The sequence below is a fragment of the Accipiter gentilis genome, chromosome 4 (genome assembly GCF_929443795.1).
Source record: "Accipiter gentilis chromosome 4, bAccGen1.1, whole genome shotgun sequence".
Taxonomy (NCBI): Eukaryota; Metazoa; Chordata; class Aves; order Accipitriformes; family Accipitridae; genus Astur; species Astur gentilis.
This window is the reverse complement of record NC_064883.1, coordinates 38,090,436-38,107,747: the sequence shown is the minus strand read 5'-3', so window position 1 is coordinate 38,107,747 and position 17,312 is coordinate 38,090,436. Positions and strand designations below refer to the sequence as shown.

At 40.6% G+C, this 17,312-nt stretch overlaps 1 protein-coding gene across 3 annotated transcripts; it reads left to right on the top strand.

Moving 5' to 3' along the window:
* The first annotated feature begins 486 nt into the window (after window positions 1-486).
* Window positions 487-16,186, top strand: NOM1 (nucleolar protein with MIF4G domain 1). Of its 3 annotated transcripts, none has more exons than XM_049798790.1 (11): window positions 487-1,443; window positions 2,242-2,366; window positions 3,342-3,537; window positions 5,661-5,984; window positions 6,501-6,611; window positions 7,891-8,058; window positions 8,690-8,811; window positions 12,608-12,740; window positions 13,103-13,234; window positions 13,957-14,066; window positions 15,102-16,186. In XM_049798790.1, the coding sequence occupies exons 1-11, from the start codon at window positions 487-489 to the stop codon at window positions 15,277-15,279; spliced, it is 2,556 nt and encodes an 851-aa protein (XP_049654747.1). In that variant the 3' UTR covers window positions 15,280-16,186. The 3 variants fall into 3 exon arrangements, 2 of the variants coding, with proteins under 2 accessions (XP_049654747.1, XP_049654746.1); XM_049798789.1 differs by having other exon boundaries at window positions 487-1,448; window positions 2,244-2,366; XR_007505832.1 differs by lacking the exons at window positions 13,103-13,234; window positions 13,957-14,066; window positions 15,102-16,186 and adding exons at window positions 9,120-9,267; window positions 10,196-10,524 and having other exon boundaries at window positions 487-1,448; window positions 2,244-2,366; window positions 12,608-12,697.
* Window positions 16,187-17,312: the final 1,126 nt, after the last annotated feature.

The following is a 17,312-nucleotide window of genomic DNA, read 5'->3' as shown; positions in this document are numbered from 1 at the left end:
GTCACCTTGTCCCGTGTGCCGCTGTGGATGGAAATGCCCCAAGAGAAGTGAGCACCAGAGAGAGGCCGTGGACGTGGATGTTGTCTCTGGCATGCTCAGGAAAAGACACCTGAGCTTGGCAGGGTTGGAAGGGGCTTAAAATGGGGGACTGGGCAGGTGGAGGAGAGGCCAGGAGGCTGATGTCCCTCTCCTCCCGTGGTCTCAAGGGGTGTGAGAACCTCACGCCCAGTGGGCGTTAGGGCCTTGTGACAGCAGCCAGGGCTACGACAGACGAATTGTTCCAGTCCCTTCTGTAAGAAGGACAAGCCTTACGTTTTCTTACAATATATTTAAAAAAAAAAAAAAAAAAGAGGGGATGTCTACGGACTTAGCGTAGGACCATCCCGTCAGAGCTGCGGCCGCCCCGGCGGCCGAAACTCAGCAGGGGGCGCTGCTGCCCGAAATGGCGGCCGCGCGGCGGAAGAGGAAGGTCGGCCCTTCCCCAAGATGGCGGCGTCCAGGCGCGGCGTGGCCGAAGAGAAGATGAAGCGGCCGGCGGCAGCCCGCGCTCGTCGCGGCGGGAAGCTGGACAGACTGCGGCAGGCGGTGCAGGAGTTCGTGCAGGCAGCCGGCGGCCAGCCGCCGCTGTCTCTGCAGAAAGACTCGGAGAAGCAGAACCGCAGGAGCCGCCGCGACGCGAGGAAGGAGAAGCGCAGGCTCAAGCGGAGCCGCCGCCGCCGCCTCCGACGCGGGGAGCCGGTGGAGGCCCCCGCCGCCCCGGCCAAGGCGGCTGCGGCCAAGGCGGCTGCGGCCAAGGCGGCTGCGGCCAAGGCGGCTCCGGCCAAGCCGGCCCTGGCCAAGCCGGCCCTGGCCGCCCGCCCCAGAGCCCCGGCCTTCCCCGCCGCCGCCGCCGGGAAGCAGCGGCCGGGGCCGCCGCTGCCGGCACCGACGCCCCGCGCCGCCCTCCCCGCCGCCGCAATCGCCTCGGCGCGGAAGCGGGCCTTGCTGGAGGCCAACGAGGAGGAGGAGAAGGAGATCCGGCGCCTGGAGCGGCGGCTGGGGCTCGGCAAGCGCCGCAAGAAGCAGGAGGGGGCCGCGGCGGAGAAGCTGCCTCAGAGCTTCCTGCGGGACGGGCTGGGCTACGTGCTGGGCGCCCTGGGCTGCCGGGCCGGCCTCAGCAGGCTGTGCGAGAGCAGCGACGACGAGGAGGAGGCCCCGGCGGTGCCGCGGGAGGGCCGGCCGGCGCCGGAGGAGGACGAGGAGGGGCCGGAGGAGGACGAGGAGGGGCCGGAGGAGGACGAGGAGGGGCCGGAGGAGGACGAGGAGGGGCCGGAGGACGCCTCAGACCCCTCCGAGGAGGGCGATGTGGACGGAGAGTGGGAGAACGAGAGCTCGTCCTCGTCCCCGGAGGACGGCGGGGCGCCTGAGGCCAGCGAGCCCCCGGGCGAGGAGGAGGAGGAGGAGGTAGGGTGTTCGCCTCAGATAGCACAAACCTGCTTCTCAAAGTACGTGCCGCAACCTGCCCCTAAAGCAGAGTTGACATCGTCTCTGTAAAGCAGGTTTCTGTCAGTAGCGGGGCCGTGCAGTGTTGCCGTGGGTCAGAACAGCAGCAGCGCTGACCTCGGACCCCCAGGGACAACTGTCAGGCGTGGGGGGGGGGGGGTCCCCAATTCGGGCTGCTGGCGGGTAACACCCTAAAGCAGAGGGCATGTGGCCCTGGCTCTGTGTACGAGAGCAGCCAACAAAAGGAACGACCCTTGCTGTAGAGTTTACGAACGGAATTAAGCACTTCTGCTAAGAGCAAAGAGGGCTCGCGTCAACATCGGGATCTGTTGCAGACTGAGGTGTTGCTTCTTCTGGATGACCCCGGAGGCCCTGCCTGTGTTAGGTCTTGTAGCAGGGGTGGAGGAGAGGAGGCTGAACGGGTCGTTTAGCCCACATGACGCCAGCTTAAACCGTTAGTACATCCGCAGGTGCTAAAACCAAGACCTGAGGTGTCAGGTTCTAATAGCAATAACTTAAGGGAAAGTTCACGTAAAGGGAAGAGGGGGTTTGCCGCCATCAAGTTGGTCGTAAGCAGCAACTTGTTGCATGCTGCTTTTCTGTATGAAGTTGTTCCTTTGGCATTAAGTTATTAGAGGGTAAAATACATACTTAACTAAAAGATTGGCATATTAATCTTAAATAGAAATGTATATCTGTATTCAAATATTTAAGATACTAGTCTCATTTGGCATCTTATTTTACTGTTTTCCTGGTTAGAGTCTTAATCACAGTGCTGTGAGGTATGTTCCCCCTCAAGTAAGGAAAGCTCAGGAGACACTAAATGACAAGAAGAGAGAAGAATTGGGAAGACTGAAGAAAATGGTGAATGGTCTTATTAACAGGTAATGTAATAAGGCAAGTCATTAATCTTTCTGGTTCGATGTGACAGTGCTCATCATTCAAAGAAAAGTGGCAAGGATGTGACTTTTCTCTTCACAAGCTGATTTTAAGTTGGCAGTCATGTCTGCTATCCTTAATAATAATTATCTTTGTTGATATAAATTCTTCAAAGTTGGTAGTTATAGAAGTTGAAAAATCTAGAAAATAAATTTAAGATTGGGCTGAATTCCACACAGCAGTTGCCTGCAAGTGCTAGGTATAATTCACTAAGTGTCAGTTGGAGTATGCCCATAAAAAAGCCTCATAGTGTGAGTTATAGCTCCCCCCCAAAAAAGTATGATTTTCTTTTTTTTTTATTTAAATAAAATTGAATTTCTCCAGCACTACAACTGAGGAGGAGCAACACTGCATAGCTTAAAGTACTGAGGAACAGAAAAAGTAATGAACACTTTCATGCATTTTAATTGTACAGTATTTTTAAAATAAGAAACCTATTGGCGTTTTCTTTTTTCTATGTTATCTGTAAAATGCAGACTGTGGTATGCAGTTTGTTCAGTCATTTAGAATTTGATATGCTTTATGTGTTAGAAAGTATGAGGAATTTTCATACTTAATTTCTCCAAAGACAGTGATGTGCCGTAGTTACAACTGCTAAGAACAAAATCTGTTTTCTTAATAACTCTGTTCAGTGTGAGAGTAAGCACACTGAGTGCTTTGTAAATACTGCAAAAAAATCTGTTTTTACATGTAAATACTAAAAAACCCCAAACAACCAAACAGAATTAAACATATGTTGTATTTTTTAATTTAGTGAACACAGCAAAATACAAAAGGTCCCTTCCAGTCACCTTTTCCATCTTTCTTCTTAAGCCAAGCTAGTTTCTCTTAAAAGAATACGTTGTTTGTTGGGTAAATTGAAAATTGTGGAACCGTGTAAAGAGAAGAGAAAGTGAACATTGGATTTTGTTTCTCAATAGGTTGAGTGAACTGAATTTGTCCTCAATTAGTGGACAGATGGAAGAGCTTTATATGGCCAACAGCAGAAAGGACATGAATGAAACTCTGACAGATATTCTCATGAATGCTTGTGTTACTGCAGTTGCCATGCCTGCAAGATTGATGATGGAGCATGTCCTTTTGGTCAGCGTTCTTCATCATAATGTAGGAATTGAGGTAATTCTTGTGTTTGGGGCTAATTTTATTTAATAATGCATATTGTAGGGTGTTTTCCTTGATACTTTGTTTGAATTGCTTTTTAATTTTTGATTGTTGTCACTAAAAAGCATTTTTAGTTGAATTTCATCAGTATTTGTAGCTTCTTTGCTGCATGTCCACAAGTGAAAGGGACCAAGTCTGTTGCTTTATCTGATTAATTTATTTCCTCCATGAGTTACCACTAGTCAGTTATAAAAGCATCATTTTTTTTCATCAAAATCTTTCTGCAGCCATAAAACTGAATTGTTTAAACTTCAAGTTTTCTCCTCTTTAATTACACTAATCCATTTCTGTTCTCTTGGGTATATGGCAGTATTGTTCTTCAACGCTGTGTATCCGGATAAGGAAAGTACTACAGTTACAGAAATCCTTTTACCTCAGTGGCAAAAGTCCTGTTTTAAGCCAAATCATGCAAATCATCAGTGGAATTAAGTAGGTATATCAATGACTCCAGAATATCCAAAACTTCAAAAAGCATGGCAAATTTTTTGGAGGTTTTTCTCTTGGGTTTTTAAGCCTGATGAATGATTGAGATTAAAATATCTCTTGCTTACAGTTAAGAAGAAGCTGAAACTACTGATGTCAAAGGGAAGATTTTAGCTAACTTCAGTGAAATGTCTCTCCAGAAACAGAGGTGCTTCAGCACCATGTTCCCATCAAGTGACATTTTCTTTCTACATCTGAATGCAAAAGATGTATTGATGCCAGTTCTTCAGTTTGTCATATAGTGACCTGAATGCTGTCTCTGAAACCTTATTAAATATCAGATGGATGCAATTACAGCAGATTTCTCCACGCAGCCTTGCCATTAAACTTTTTTTGTTCCTCTTTGCTGCTTGAAAGGCAGTTGCGACGGCAAATATAACGTAATATTACAATGCTGTTTTAAGAAGAGAAACACAATCTTTTTAAATGTTGAAAATTTGCAAAAATACCTAGTAATAGGTTTTAGATATAGGTATACTAATAGGTATTAGAAGTAGATAGATGATATCCAGACTGTATTCTGTACTACTGACTCTGTTACACATCATCTTGGAATCTAAGGCTGTAGTATTTAAGTATACTATAAAGCCCCATTATTTTTTCTGTAAAATAAATGTAGAATATGCATTACACGAAAGTGTGATAGCACAGCTGCATTTAAGATCAGTTTGAGCAATGCAGAAGTTGGGTTTCCAATAACTGTGTTCATGCATTTGTGCAACATGATCATTGGATAGTTCAAACCTAAGCTGGTCAAGGCTTGTAATGCAAGTCAGTACTGCTACTGGGAGTTCTGGTTTTCATAAGAACAATCAGCAAATACTAGTACCATAATAAGGAGTGGGGAGGGTGGTGTCTTGTTTAGCAGTAATGTGTTCATTACCTACCTGTATTTTGGTATGCTTTATAATTCCAGTCTTTAGCATCAGTTCTCTCTTCACAAATACAGAGATTCCAAAATTTCTTTTCCCATCTGTACCACTGACAAATGGCTAAGACTTGTTCCCACTTCAAAAATCAGCCTAAGCTCATGCTTAGCAACTGTGAAAACTTGGTGTGTTGGGGGTTAGTTTACAAAATTATCTTCTACCCTTATATTAAGGATTTTGCTTTGGAATGCTGAACTCTGTGCTGCATTTGGTTTTTGACATGGAACTTTTACTGGATGAATGACTAGCAGTAACAGCATGCTAGCCTCGCAGCTGGGAAGATGCTAATATGTGTCCACGAAAATTACATAAACAAATTCTAATGTATGTGTACTGTAAGTTCATAATATTTGCTTTTCTTGCACAGACTTCAAAAGGCAATGAGATGGCATGTATGAGGTGTAAATAAATAACATAGACTTTAAGAAAATGTCACACCACATAGATATTTGTATATGTAAATGTAAAACATTCATATTGGCTGAGAGGAGCAACAATATTTCTTTAAAATTAATAGTGGCAGTGCCCCCCAAATGAACGTTTTGCAGATGTCTGTAAAATCTACTTATGGTTAACCTCTGGATTTGATTTTTTTTTTTTCTCCCTCCCCACCTCCCCCCCCCCCCCCCCCCCCCCCGCACCCCGCCTTAATGGAACTATTGCCAGGTTGGTGCTCACTTTTTGGAAGCTGTGGTGAAGAAATTTGATGAACTCTGTAAGAGTGATGCTGAAGGGAAAGAATGTGAAAATCTGCTTGCCTTGATTGCTCATCTGTATAACTTCCATGTGGTTCATTCCCTGCTGATCTTTGATATTCTGAAAAAACTTGTTAGCACTTTCACTGAAAAAGAGATTGAGTTGATTTTGTTTCTTCTGAAAAACGTGGGATTTTCCTTAAGAAAAGATGATGCGTTGGCTTTGAAGGAACTGATCACTGAAGCCCAGAGGAAAGCAAACACAGCAGACAAGAAACTCCAGGATCAGACTAGGGTATGTGTGTGTGTTTTGAACATTTTCTGTTGTGAATAGATTTAACAAGCACTTGGATACGTGTGTTAATCTACAAAAATGTTTTCGGCTGCTCTATATTTAGATTCTAAGTTACCATTAGTGTTCAGTTGTTGCATTCAGTTATTTGCATTCTTCTTGCCTATCTTTCTCCATTAGTTCTTAGGACACAGACACCAAAATGGGTGAGACTAGGACTGTTTTATGTCTTATGCGACGGACAGAGCTTCTGTTTCATGGTACTTTGTACGCTTCAAAAAATGGTCTCTGAGGCATGATGTTTAGCAGGTTAAGCTTTGAATTGAAGCTTGAACACAAATGAATATAGTAGGAGTTAAAGTAAACATCATTCTTTGTATTTGTATTCATGTAATCTAAGTTTTGATGTATATTGCCAGCTGAGCTGCTTATTCTCACAGAATAGTAATTTCAAAGTACACTCTCTATTTAATAAACTTAACGGCACATAATCTGCAGAAATATTTATTTTCCCAATAGGTTCGTTTTATGCTAGATACTATGTTGGCACTAAGGAATAATGACATGCGTAAGATTCCTGGTTATGATCCTGAACCAGTTGAAAAACTCCGCAAATTGCAAAGAACACTGGTGAGAACTTTCTTGACATACATAGCATAGTTATTCTTAAACCAGAAGTAATTATTTGTATTGTACGTTGGCTTGATGGCTATAGTATTTTTTAACTCATTTAACAGTATGAAACTCTTGGGGACAAAAATCACTTCTTAGATCATTAACTATTATCTCCTGTGTCCAAGTTAAGTCAGCAGTCAACCAGCCTTCTGCAGAACAGTTTGAGAAAGGACATAATACTTAGCCAAAGACTTTGCCTCAAAGTCCTATACTTGAAAAAGAGATTGTGGGATGTTTAATGATTATGCAGAAGAAATGAGTCATTATGACAAGTTCTTTTTTCCATAGATTTTTGGATGCAGGCACCTGCTGCTACCTTCACCAAAGTTATTTTGGAAGTCTAATGCTTCTGAAAACCTGGATGCTTTTTCTTTCTTGGGTTTTGGTTTTTTGTTTGTTTGGGTTTCTTTTGCGAAGAGGGGGCAGTTTGTCTAGAACAACCCAGTATAAAATGCTTGAAAGTAATTGTCTCTTTGGATTGAGAACTAATTCATTTTCACAGGACTTGAATCTGGTTTTAGAGTCCAGGTATCACCAACCTGAAAATTACCCTACCTGTCTACAACACTTAGAGCGTCTTATTTTTCAGAAATTTGCAAGTGCAGGATGTGCACATCAGTGATAATAGGCCAAGCAAAATAAGCTAGGTAACCTAGTTCTGTAGAACTTACTCTCTTAAATTTTTGCAGTCTTAGCATGCTTCTAGAGTCTTTTGATGAAAATTCTTTTTGTGTTCAAAGAGTTTAAGCTTTTTGTTGTTTGAATTGTACAAAACTTAAGGCAGTTTGTCATGTCATTTTATTTGATAACAAGTGTTCAAAAGGAAAATCATGACCAGATCGTAAGATGTGGCAACTGATTTTTTCAATGTCAGCATTAAGTCTGAATTCTAATCGAGTTTTATGATTGGAAGATGGCTATTTTTTAATTGATTATCTCTTTTTTTTTTTTTTTTTTCCTAAATAAAAAAGAGCTTCTAAATGTAGTTTTAAGCAACTTCTTGTATTTGAGAAATTAGAGCATATGGGAAACTTGTAAATTCTTTTCAGGTTGCTGACTGAAACTAAGGGTTGCGGGGGGAACATGTGAAGATCTGTATAGAGGGAGATTAAGTTACTTGTTTAAAGTATTTGTTTTAAAGTAATTTTAATTAATTAAAATATTTGTTGTTTTGTTTTGTTTTTAAAAAAGCTTCAAAGAAAAGCTTTTGGATTTTTTGTATTTGTTATTCAAGGTTCGCAGCAGCGGTTCTGGAAAAGACACTCAGCTCCGTGTCTCCCTGGAATCTCTCCTCAGTGCTGATCAGGTTGGTCGCTGGTGGATTGTAGGATCATCCTGGAGTGGAGCACCAATGATCGATGATACAAACAGCAAGACTCAGCAAAAACTGCATATAGGAAAGGTAAATCCAAGCAGTGCTATTTATAAGGCTAAGTGTTTGTGATCTTTTGAATATTCTTCATATAGGTGAGTAAGTTTATTTCAGAGCCCAACAAAAAACTTCAGGGACTCTTGTAAGGCTAAGCTTTTGAGCTGTAAATTCTGCTCTTACGTTTTTCAAAATGTACTCATGCAGTCCATAAGAGCTGTTACTACAAATATTATGGTATAACTTTATTTTTTATTATCTTGTGGAATTGCAAAAGTAACTCATGTAAGTTGAAGTAGAAACTTGATTTAAAAGTGGATTTGCTAGCATGAATTCTGGCAGGTAGTGTTGTCTGTCCATGGGTGGCATATATCTAAGCTGATTCTAAAAGTAGTGTGGTGAGGTGATCATAGTGACTTACATTAGAGATGTGTGCCTTAAAAATAATTGGCACAATTAAAATACGTTAAAATATCTTTCCCTGGTTGAAAAAGCTCCTGATGATGCCTTTGCCTCTGGACAAAAGCTCAGAACCTTTGGATTGCTACTTCATAGTTTACTGGAGATTTTCATTAATGTTCTTATTCAAGGCTGCACAGAAATAGCTTTCTTAAAGCAAGCATAAATAAAATAGCTTTTTTTTTTTTTTTTTTTTTTTTTTTAGGTGAGTTCGAAGATAATGGAGCTTGCTCGTAAGCAGAGAATGAACACTGATATCAGGAGAAGTATTTTTTGTGTCTTGATGACAAGTGAAGACTTCCTGGATGCCTTTGAAAAGCTTCTCAAGTAAGTACAGACTAGCACAGAAGACAGCACAGAACTAAAAATAGCATTAGCTGGGTTGGAAAAATAACATTGCTGGTCTGGGCTTAAGAGCATTTAGTTGATAATAAATTAAAGAAGTGCATAGCTAGGGATCCCCATGAGGTAAAAGGGTAGGAGAGGGACCAGAACCCTGGTGGAAGGACTAGTGGGGGCAGGCAGAACTGACTGGCAATCAGAAGAAAGGAGTAGCCCCTGTTATTGTCACTCATGTCTATAACTGATTTACAGTATTTTTTGACTTACGGAGCCTATATCTTTTTGCATTGAAGATGTGTATCCTGGTCTAGCAGATGGAAGTCTGTTGTAGGCTTGCTTCCTTACAGAGGCAGACCCCTTCAGAACATCTCTTGGTTTTGTTGCTGGATTTCCATACTACTGCCACTTCCTTTACTTCTTGCTACTTTGTTAAGCCATCTTGTAAGTCTCTGTCCATACTTGCATGACCTGGTAGTGTTCTAGCACCTCCGCTTCCCTGTTGCAGAATTTATTAGCTTTGGATTTGTTCCACAGTCACATTTCATGTTAAGACCAGTTTCCTTACCACTTGGCAAACAGCTCTTTAGAAGAAGATGTGATCAGGGAAAAGCTCAAACTAAGCTATTCTTTGTGTTTGTCAGGATATTAATTGTAAGTCTGTAGTAACTGGGAGGGGAGAGATCAGGTCTGAACTTTTCTATTGCAGCCTTGTAATTCAAGGGAATTGTCTTACCCGGATGGCATGCAATTATTTAATTTGCTAACCAAACCAAAACAGACTTTGTAATAAAGTCAACTAATATTTGATTAAATGCCACTTCTGCAAAACACAGCTTGGATTTAAGACTGTGATGGAGTCATTCCAATATCTTAATATGGCCTCTTCAATTAAAAGAAATTAGCTGCTGCTGCTGCAGTTCTTGCCAAGACCTGGTAGCTCAATTTGCAGATTGATCCTTGACTCTCATCTGTGCTATTTAAACTAGTATACAAATCTATATACATACAGGCTTGGCAGAAGAACTGTCTGCAGATTGCCTGGTGTGTGTTGATACTGATTTTTATACAGCAAAGTCAGAGAGGAGTTCTCAAATCTGCCCGCACCTGGCAGAGTATAGTGGAAAGTACACAGAATTGTCAGTGAAGGAATTAACTTCAATGTTCCAGAGTGTATGGGAATTTATATTCATATGTTTGACATCAGTCTCATGAAGAAGAACATGAGAAATATATAAAGAAATATTTTAACTGCACTTGTTGATTCATCTGCTGCTAGGTCTCTGGCAGAGTTGAGGTGTGGTTATATGGTAATTTAAACCATTTTAAATCGAGGCTGCTGTAGTTTTGCTTGTCTTTCTCCTCCTTACAGCAGAAGAAAGTAATTGGTTTGAAGGCAGAACAGCTCTCTGAAGTGGCTCAGCTTGTGATTGCAGAAGTGTCAATGTAAAGGGAGGGTTGTGAACGTCACTGGAGACAAGAAGAGAGTGTCTCCATTTCAGCTGAAAGGCCACACATCCTTCACAAACCACAGATTCACACAGGAGGGGGAATGAAGGCATTTTAAGTTTGATGAAGAGGCAATTTTTAAAGCTATTTCATAGAGATGAAGAATTTGAGAAACTTCACATCTCACAAAAAACTGAAACCTAAAAGTCTTAGATGTCCTGTTGTATTGTGATGTGTAATTCAGGATAGCAAGTACGTGATTGTATCTACTGAAATAATTTGATCTGACTTTTAAAAGGTGGGGTCGAGTGTTGCTATTTTTGATCTAAAGGCAGTGATAGTCTTGGGCTTCCAGCTGATGATAACTAACCTACCTAGAGGCAGGCTTCTGCTGGTGATAAATAACCTACTTCAGAGGCAGTTATCCCCTATACAGCGGGCAATTCTTAACGTGATCAGGACATACAAGTCCATGGGAATACTGTAACTCATGATTTAGTAGGTGAGGTTGTTGCATATTCTTTATCAAAGATTATCAGGCTTATGAAATCTGTAGAAGTTTATGGTGAAGCTCAGCAGTGGAAGACAATCCTGGCTCCTAAATTTTAGATGTTTAGGAATACTAGGTCTGAAAAGATAAAATACTGCTAGGTCTGTGAAGAAGTGAAGGAGAGAACAAAATTGAGCATCAAAGTGCTGATTTACTTGGTTACAAATGTCTGGCAATATGAGTATTTCCTAAATAAGCAAGTCATGATAGAAGTGATGATGAACAAGGAAAAGGAGAGTGTGCCGGATCAGTGATTGCAGTGTAACTTCACACATTATCTATTAAGTGCATGTCCAGTGGCTGAAAACCTGTGTATTTTTAAAAAAAAACTTTTCTTGCTCTCTTAATAAAATCAGATAGAACTTGGCTGATGGGAGAGCAAGCAAATTATACCACAGACGCAGCGCTTACAGGGCTGGTCTCTTTTGGAGAAGCAGACTTCTAAGTTTTCACCACTCATTAGCAATCAGCCTAGAAATCATCCCAGATTTTCCTATCATAAAACCATAAATTCAGGAGGGGGTTGGCTGAAAGACAATATTTTCTCTGTTAATCTGGTGTGCATCTGTGATCAAATGCAATGGCAGATGTCTGGAGGTGTATACAAATGAGGGATATTAGAATCAAGCAATGACAAACTACAGATGGTAGAGCAAGTTCCAGTGGAGTCAAACTTAGTTAGAAAATACACTTGAGTTACACTAATGCCATATGAAACTTGAGCTTGAAGCAATGAAAAGAATTTTGTTTGACATTTTTCAGTTTATAATACGAAGCATTTTTCATTTTAATTGGTTTTAACGCTGCCAAGCATTTGGCAGCCCTGGAACCTAAATCATATTATTCACAGAACAGGTGCATTGCGAGTTAGTTACCATTCCCTGCCAAAGTGTCTCAGCCCTCTTTTAGACTGGTCAGCTGTTCAAGTGGGAAGGCTGTTCAGTCCTTGGCCTTTATGCTGAGGCAGCCAACATAAGTACTCATTGACACTGACTGTTTTCTTCAAGCTTTTTTTCTTTTTTTTCCTAAGGTGCTTTGAAGTCACTGACTGCAACCTCTTAGGCTACTATCAAACAATAATGAATTTCAAGTATTATGTAGTGTGGACTTGACCTAGAGATGAAAAGATGCATATCACCAGCTAAATAGGGAAAACATCTTAAAATATTTTTTTTATCCCTAGTAAGTACCACAGAAGTGAAGGGCCCTGGATGTGTTTCTCTAAATAGGCTAATAATAATCCAAAGGCTGGTTTTCCTCCCATGACCATAGGTACAAGTGTGAGATAAGCGCAACAGGGTCCTACAGTTCTTGTTTCACTATTGAACCTTTGTATTGCTACACCGTGCAGCAGCGCTTGCTGTGGTGCAACTGATGGGTTCAAAGGCACAAGACTCCATAGTGACAGTGCCCTCTCCTCCGTTTTTCTTCATGGAGAGCTACAAACATGGAGTGGGCTACCTTTTCTTCCCCAGGGTGTAATTATACTTGTATTGTTCCAATTCTGTCTGTTGAGGTCGTGCTTTTGCAGCCACTCCTTTAACACTGATAATACTGTAGCATTTCCATGTTGCAATACCAGGATACTGATTTAGCCCACAGTCATAAGGGTTTGAGTGCATTCAGTGTTTTAAAGACTTTGTAAAAACTTTCTAACAAGTAAAATTTAATGTGGTGTTTGGGGCGTTTTTTAAGCATTACTCTCAGATGTTGGCTGTAGCTCTTAGTTTATGGCAGTATTTTTTTTCCTTACTAAACGATTCTCATTCTTTTGCTAAATTTTAGGCTCGGACTGAAAGATCAGCAGGAGAGAGAAATTGTTCATGTTATCCTTTACTGCTGTTTACAGGAGAAGACGTATAACCCCTTCTATGCGTTTTTGGCTGACAAGTTTTGCAAATGTGAAAGGCGATTTCAGGTGAAGAAAAATCTGTTTCTGCTTTCTTTTAACCATTATTGTGGTTAGGAAAACAGTTATTAAGTACCTGAGAATGGAGGTATGCCTGTTAAATCTTGATACTGAGGAAAAATTTTGCTGGTATACCTGTGCATTCAGTAAGGCATACTCGTGGTCAGATCTGAATAGGAAATAAAATAACTACTGCCAAAGGTTTGCTTTCATCCATTTTACGCATTTTAAAAGAATTGAACGGTCTGATCAAGCATCTCTGTTAATTAACAGAGGGCTTATAGAGAATAGAAGGTCAAAAGGTTTTCTTACGTTGTTATACATTTAAACAGTCCTTGATTTGTAGGAATTTTTTTTCCTTTGACACCTAGGTGACATTTCAGTTTAGTATTTGGGACAAAATCAGAGACTTAGAAAACCTGTCAGCCACTGCCATCTCCAACTTGGTTTCACTGTTGGCTCACTTGTTAAGGACAAAATCATTGCCACTTTCAGTTCTCAAGGTTGGTGTGCTTTCTTTTCAAAATACTTCTGTGTTTTCCTTGCATTTGCTAGTTCTACGGAAAATATATTTTCTCTGTTACCTAGCTGGTACTTTAGCTGTTCATGGTAGTAAGCTAAGACAAAACTTGTTCTAAAATTACCAAATTAATCCAATTGATTATGGTAATGCTGTCATTTGGGGAAAAGGGAACCTGTGGTGACCCGGGTGTACAGAAAGTCTATAGTTCTATATCTAGAGCAGCTGTAAGATTATTTTCTCGAGTGTCCAGAGTTGGAACTGAGGCCCTTTCATTAAGAGGCTTTGTCAATGGATTTTGTGCTGTGCTTTTTAGCTGATGTTGATTTTTATTAGAACAGAAAGAAATCTACTGATCACTTGCATTTCAGAGTGGGGAGTCCATAGAATTTTATTAGAAGAATAATCGAAATGTGTTAAACAGGCAATTATATGGATTGTCCTAGGTAATTCTAAAGTATTTATCCAATTGAGAAATTATGTCCGGATTTCTGGTACAACTAGAGAGGTTATTCCTTAGAAATTTCTCTGCATTCCTTGTTGATTGACTTCTGGAGGCAGTGTTCTCAGCTAATTCTTCTGTGCCAAACTTAAGACTTGGTATATATAAGAGGCCAGTTGGTGTGCTAAAAGCTGTTCGTTTAGAAGAGAATTCAGCTGTCTAAAATACTTGAATTAATCTAATTCTCCCTCTCTCTCTACTAGGTAATTGAATTCAGCGAACTAGATAAAACCAAAGTCCGTTTCTTGCGACAAGTGTTAAGCATGCTGTTAATCAAAACGGATGCTGAAGAACTTAGTGACATTTTTGTGAGGTAAGTGATCAAAGAGATATCCAGGGAACCCTTGGTGAGTAGTAATTAAGAAGATAAGTTTGCTTATTTTGTTTGGAATTATACAGTGCCTTTTCCAAAGATCAGCCATCCATCCCTTAAAAAGTAAACTCTCCTGGGTTAGTGGGGGGAAGCATATCATTTGTATGTTAGTACAGGCTCTGATATAGATACAACTGTGAGAAGTGTTATACAAAATAAGGCTTTCAGATAACGTATCATTTTGGTCATAGGATTTTCATGAGCAGAGCTCTGTAATTACCTGCTTTCCTTACTGCTTTACCATCTGTGTGCAGTGGGATTCACTCTATCAGCAGTCTTTGCGAGATGGTCTCTTTAGCGTAAGAAGGAAAAAGAAAGAAATACTGATGAGGGAAAGGTTTGGGGGGGGGGGAGATTGTTTGGGTTTTTGTTTTTGTTTTTTCAAATCAACATTGTCTGGAAAATCTTATTTTTGTATATGGGACAGGGTTGCCTGGAAAGGCTGGGAAATCTGCATCCTTGGAGATGCTTAGGATGTGAGTGGATAAGACTCTGAGCAACCTGACTACATCTGGGTGTTAGTCCAGCTTTAAACAGGAGATCAGACAAGATGACCTGCCAACATCCTTTCTGACTTAAATTTTTCTGTGATTCCATGATTTTATTGTGTTAAACTTGCAATGTCACATGAAGTTAGAAAAAATTGGGTGATGATGTTTCAGCCGTTACTGTGATGATGTTACACTGCAACACAAGGAAGCTCAAACATTCTGTTTGTCTTGTTTTTTGCTGTAATGTAATTGTTTACATAAAGCAAGTCTAAGGTTCCAGTACTCCATTGTATGTTGAGTGTGTTTGGGCTGTTTGCCAAACCAATGTAGACTTGCTGGTAACTTGAAAGCCTTTTCAGAAAAGCTCCTTTTATAGGTTGGATTTTTTTCTACATCTCTATTTGAAGAAGGTAAAAAAAAAAAAATGAAGACATTTCTGAAACAGTGGAGAACTAAATACTGGTTTTGATCTCTATCTTTACAGGCTGTCTGACAACCCCAAACTGGGAATGCTACGGGAAGGCTTGAAACTCTTCCTTACCCACTTCTTACTGAAAAATGTACAAGCCCAAAAAAATACTGAAGAAGCTAGCTTATTAAAAGAAAGAGTTGAACTAGCAACCAAGGCTTTGCAAGCAAAAGAATCCAAATTGAAGCTATAGTTCTGTTTTTCTAATAAAACATGTAGAAAAACAGTCTCTGTGAAGATGCAAAGGTTTTTTAGTCTTTCAGACCCAAATAATTGAGAACGAGGAGAGCCATGTTGTTCTAAAGGATCCATTTTTTGATGTAAAGAGTTACTTTGCTCTACACACTAGTTACAGGTTTAATTGAAGCTGATACCAGGCCTTTTTGAGGAAAGAGAAAATGTATTTTTTGTCATGTCCCTTTTTAGTAGGAGTGCTTCGTGTTGGTGGTTAGTCTCTGGAGAAGAGGATGAATTTCTGTTCTGTGATACTCCCAGTCAGCAGTAGCACTCTGCATTGCATATTCTAACCTTCCATTTAAAATAATAGCATAATACTGACCACTGTATGTTAAAGGAGCAGCCTTAACCAAAGACTCTTAATAACTAATCGTTGTACTTGCCTGAAGGAACAGGCCGCTAGATGGCATAAGTACTGGTGAGTCAGTTTTGGAAGAAACCAACTTTTTTCTTAAAGTGTTGGAAGTTATCTGCTAATTCTGTGAATTGTTTACCTGACTGTGGGTCAGGAAAAGATCTTCAGTTGGATTTGAAGCTGTAGTAAAACGACCTGAAGATCTGACTTTGCCCAATTATATTGGGTTTAGAGATGATAGCATAGTTTTATTGCTTTTCTAACCTGTTTTTTGCAGCTTTAAAATTGGAGTTGCCTAATCACTTGTGCTAATCAGATTTTTCTAGGCATAAAGAATAATATCAGTATGAGTCTTTTAATAAGATAATACCTTCCTTAAGAATTTGCTTGCATTTTCCATTCAGATGTACTTTTTTTTTTTAAAACATTTCTTTCTGTAACACTCAGTGTTAATGGTTTGTTTCTTTTGTCACCTTACCACTACACATTAAACTGCAATTTTTCTAAAGGCTTTGCTGTTTGTATTAGCTTTACTGTAGCTGGCTTGCCAGGAAGGGAATGACCTTAAATTGAGGGGAAGGGGGAAAGCACTTTCCCGTCTACGATATGCACTGCAGCTGCATAATCTACCTGTGCTAGAGCTGCCAGCCCTATTTCTATAACCAGGCTTGCCCTCTGGTGTTCAATAGTCCACTCACAGTGCTTCCTAATTGCATTTGATACCAATTGATCTATTCAGCTGCTTTGGATCTGTCCCTGTTGGGAAAATTTGCTCGCAGTAGGCATCGTCTAGAAAATCTTCAGTTCTGCAGCAAGAGAGGTGGACAATAATTATTTTTCTGTTTTTTAATCAAGGAGTTGAATGTAGAATACTCTGTTGTATGATGCTCAGTTGTATGAGTAATGTTTTCAGGCAGAGAAGTGCTTCACCAGCAGCCAGGGAGCTGTTTTTCTCACCTTTCTTCTGCTGGAGGGGGCAAGTTGTAGGGAAGAAGGTGTCCTTTGAGCAGAGAGACCTGGTTTCAAACTCCCAGGTTACACTAGCATGGTAACAACTAGCACAGAAGAGATTACTGTCAAAAGAACAAAGCAAGATGCCTGTTTCATACCACTGGCAGCTTTTAAGCACACAAAACTGGCCATTACCCCTCAGTTGCATCTTATGTGCAGCAGGCAGAAGAGGAAAAAAATTTAATTAAAATATTTCTGAAATTCATACCAATTAACAAAAGTAAGGGCAGCAGACAAATTGACGCTATTTTGATGGATACAGAAGTCACAACTTAAGAGAGTGCATGTAAGCAGCTCCGTTGCAAACAACTGTGCCAAACCTCGTGTTTTAGTTTTGGAGGCTCGACTCGGGAGAAAATCAGTGCAAGCCCCTAGAAACTGGCTGCTGTGGAATGCGTGGGACCTCGGTGAGTAAAAATTGCTCCCCCTAGACTGCAGCAGCCACCTAATTAATTACCTTTTTTGCAGGAGTTTAGGTAGACCTAGCATTTCAACGTGTTTGTGGTTTAATAATACGTAAATGGAAACACATTGCTCTAGCTGGGAGGTTGAGGCAACTTTGCTCCTCGAGATAAATCTTGAAACATCTTCCTTAAATTAAATGTGACAGGCTGCTGGTTCCT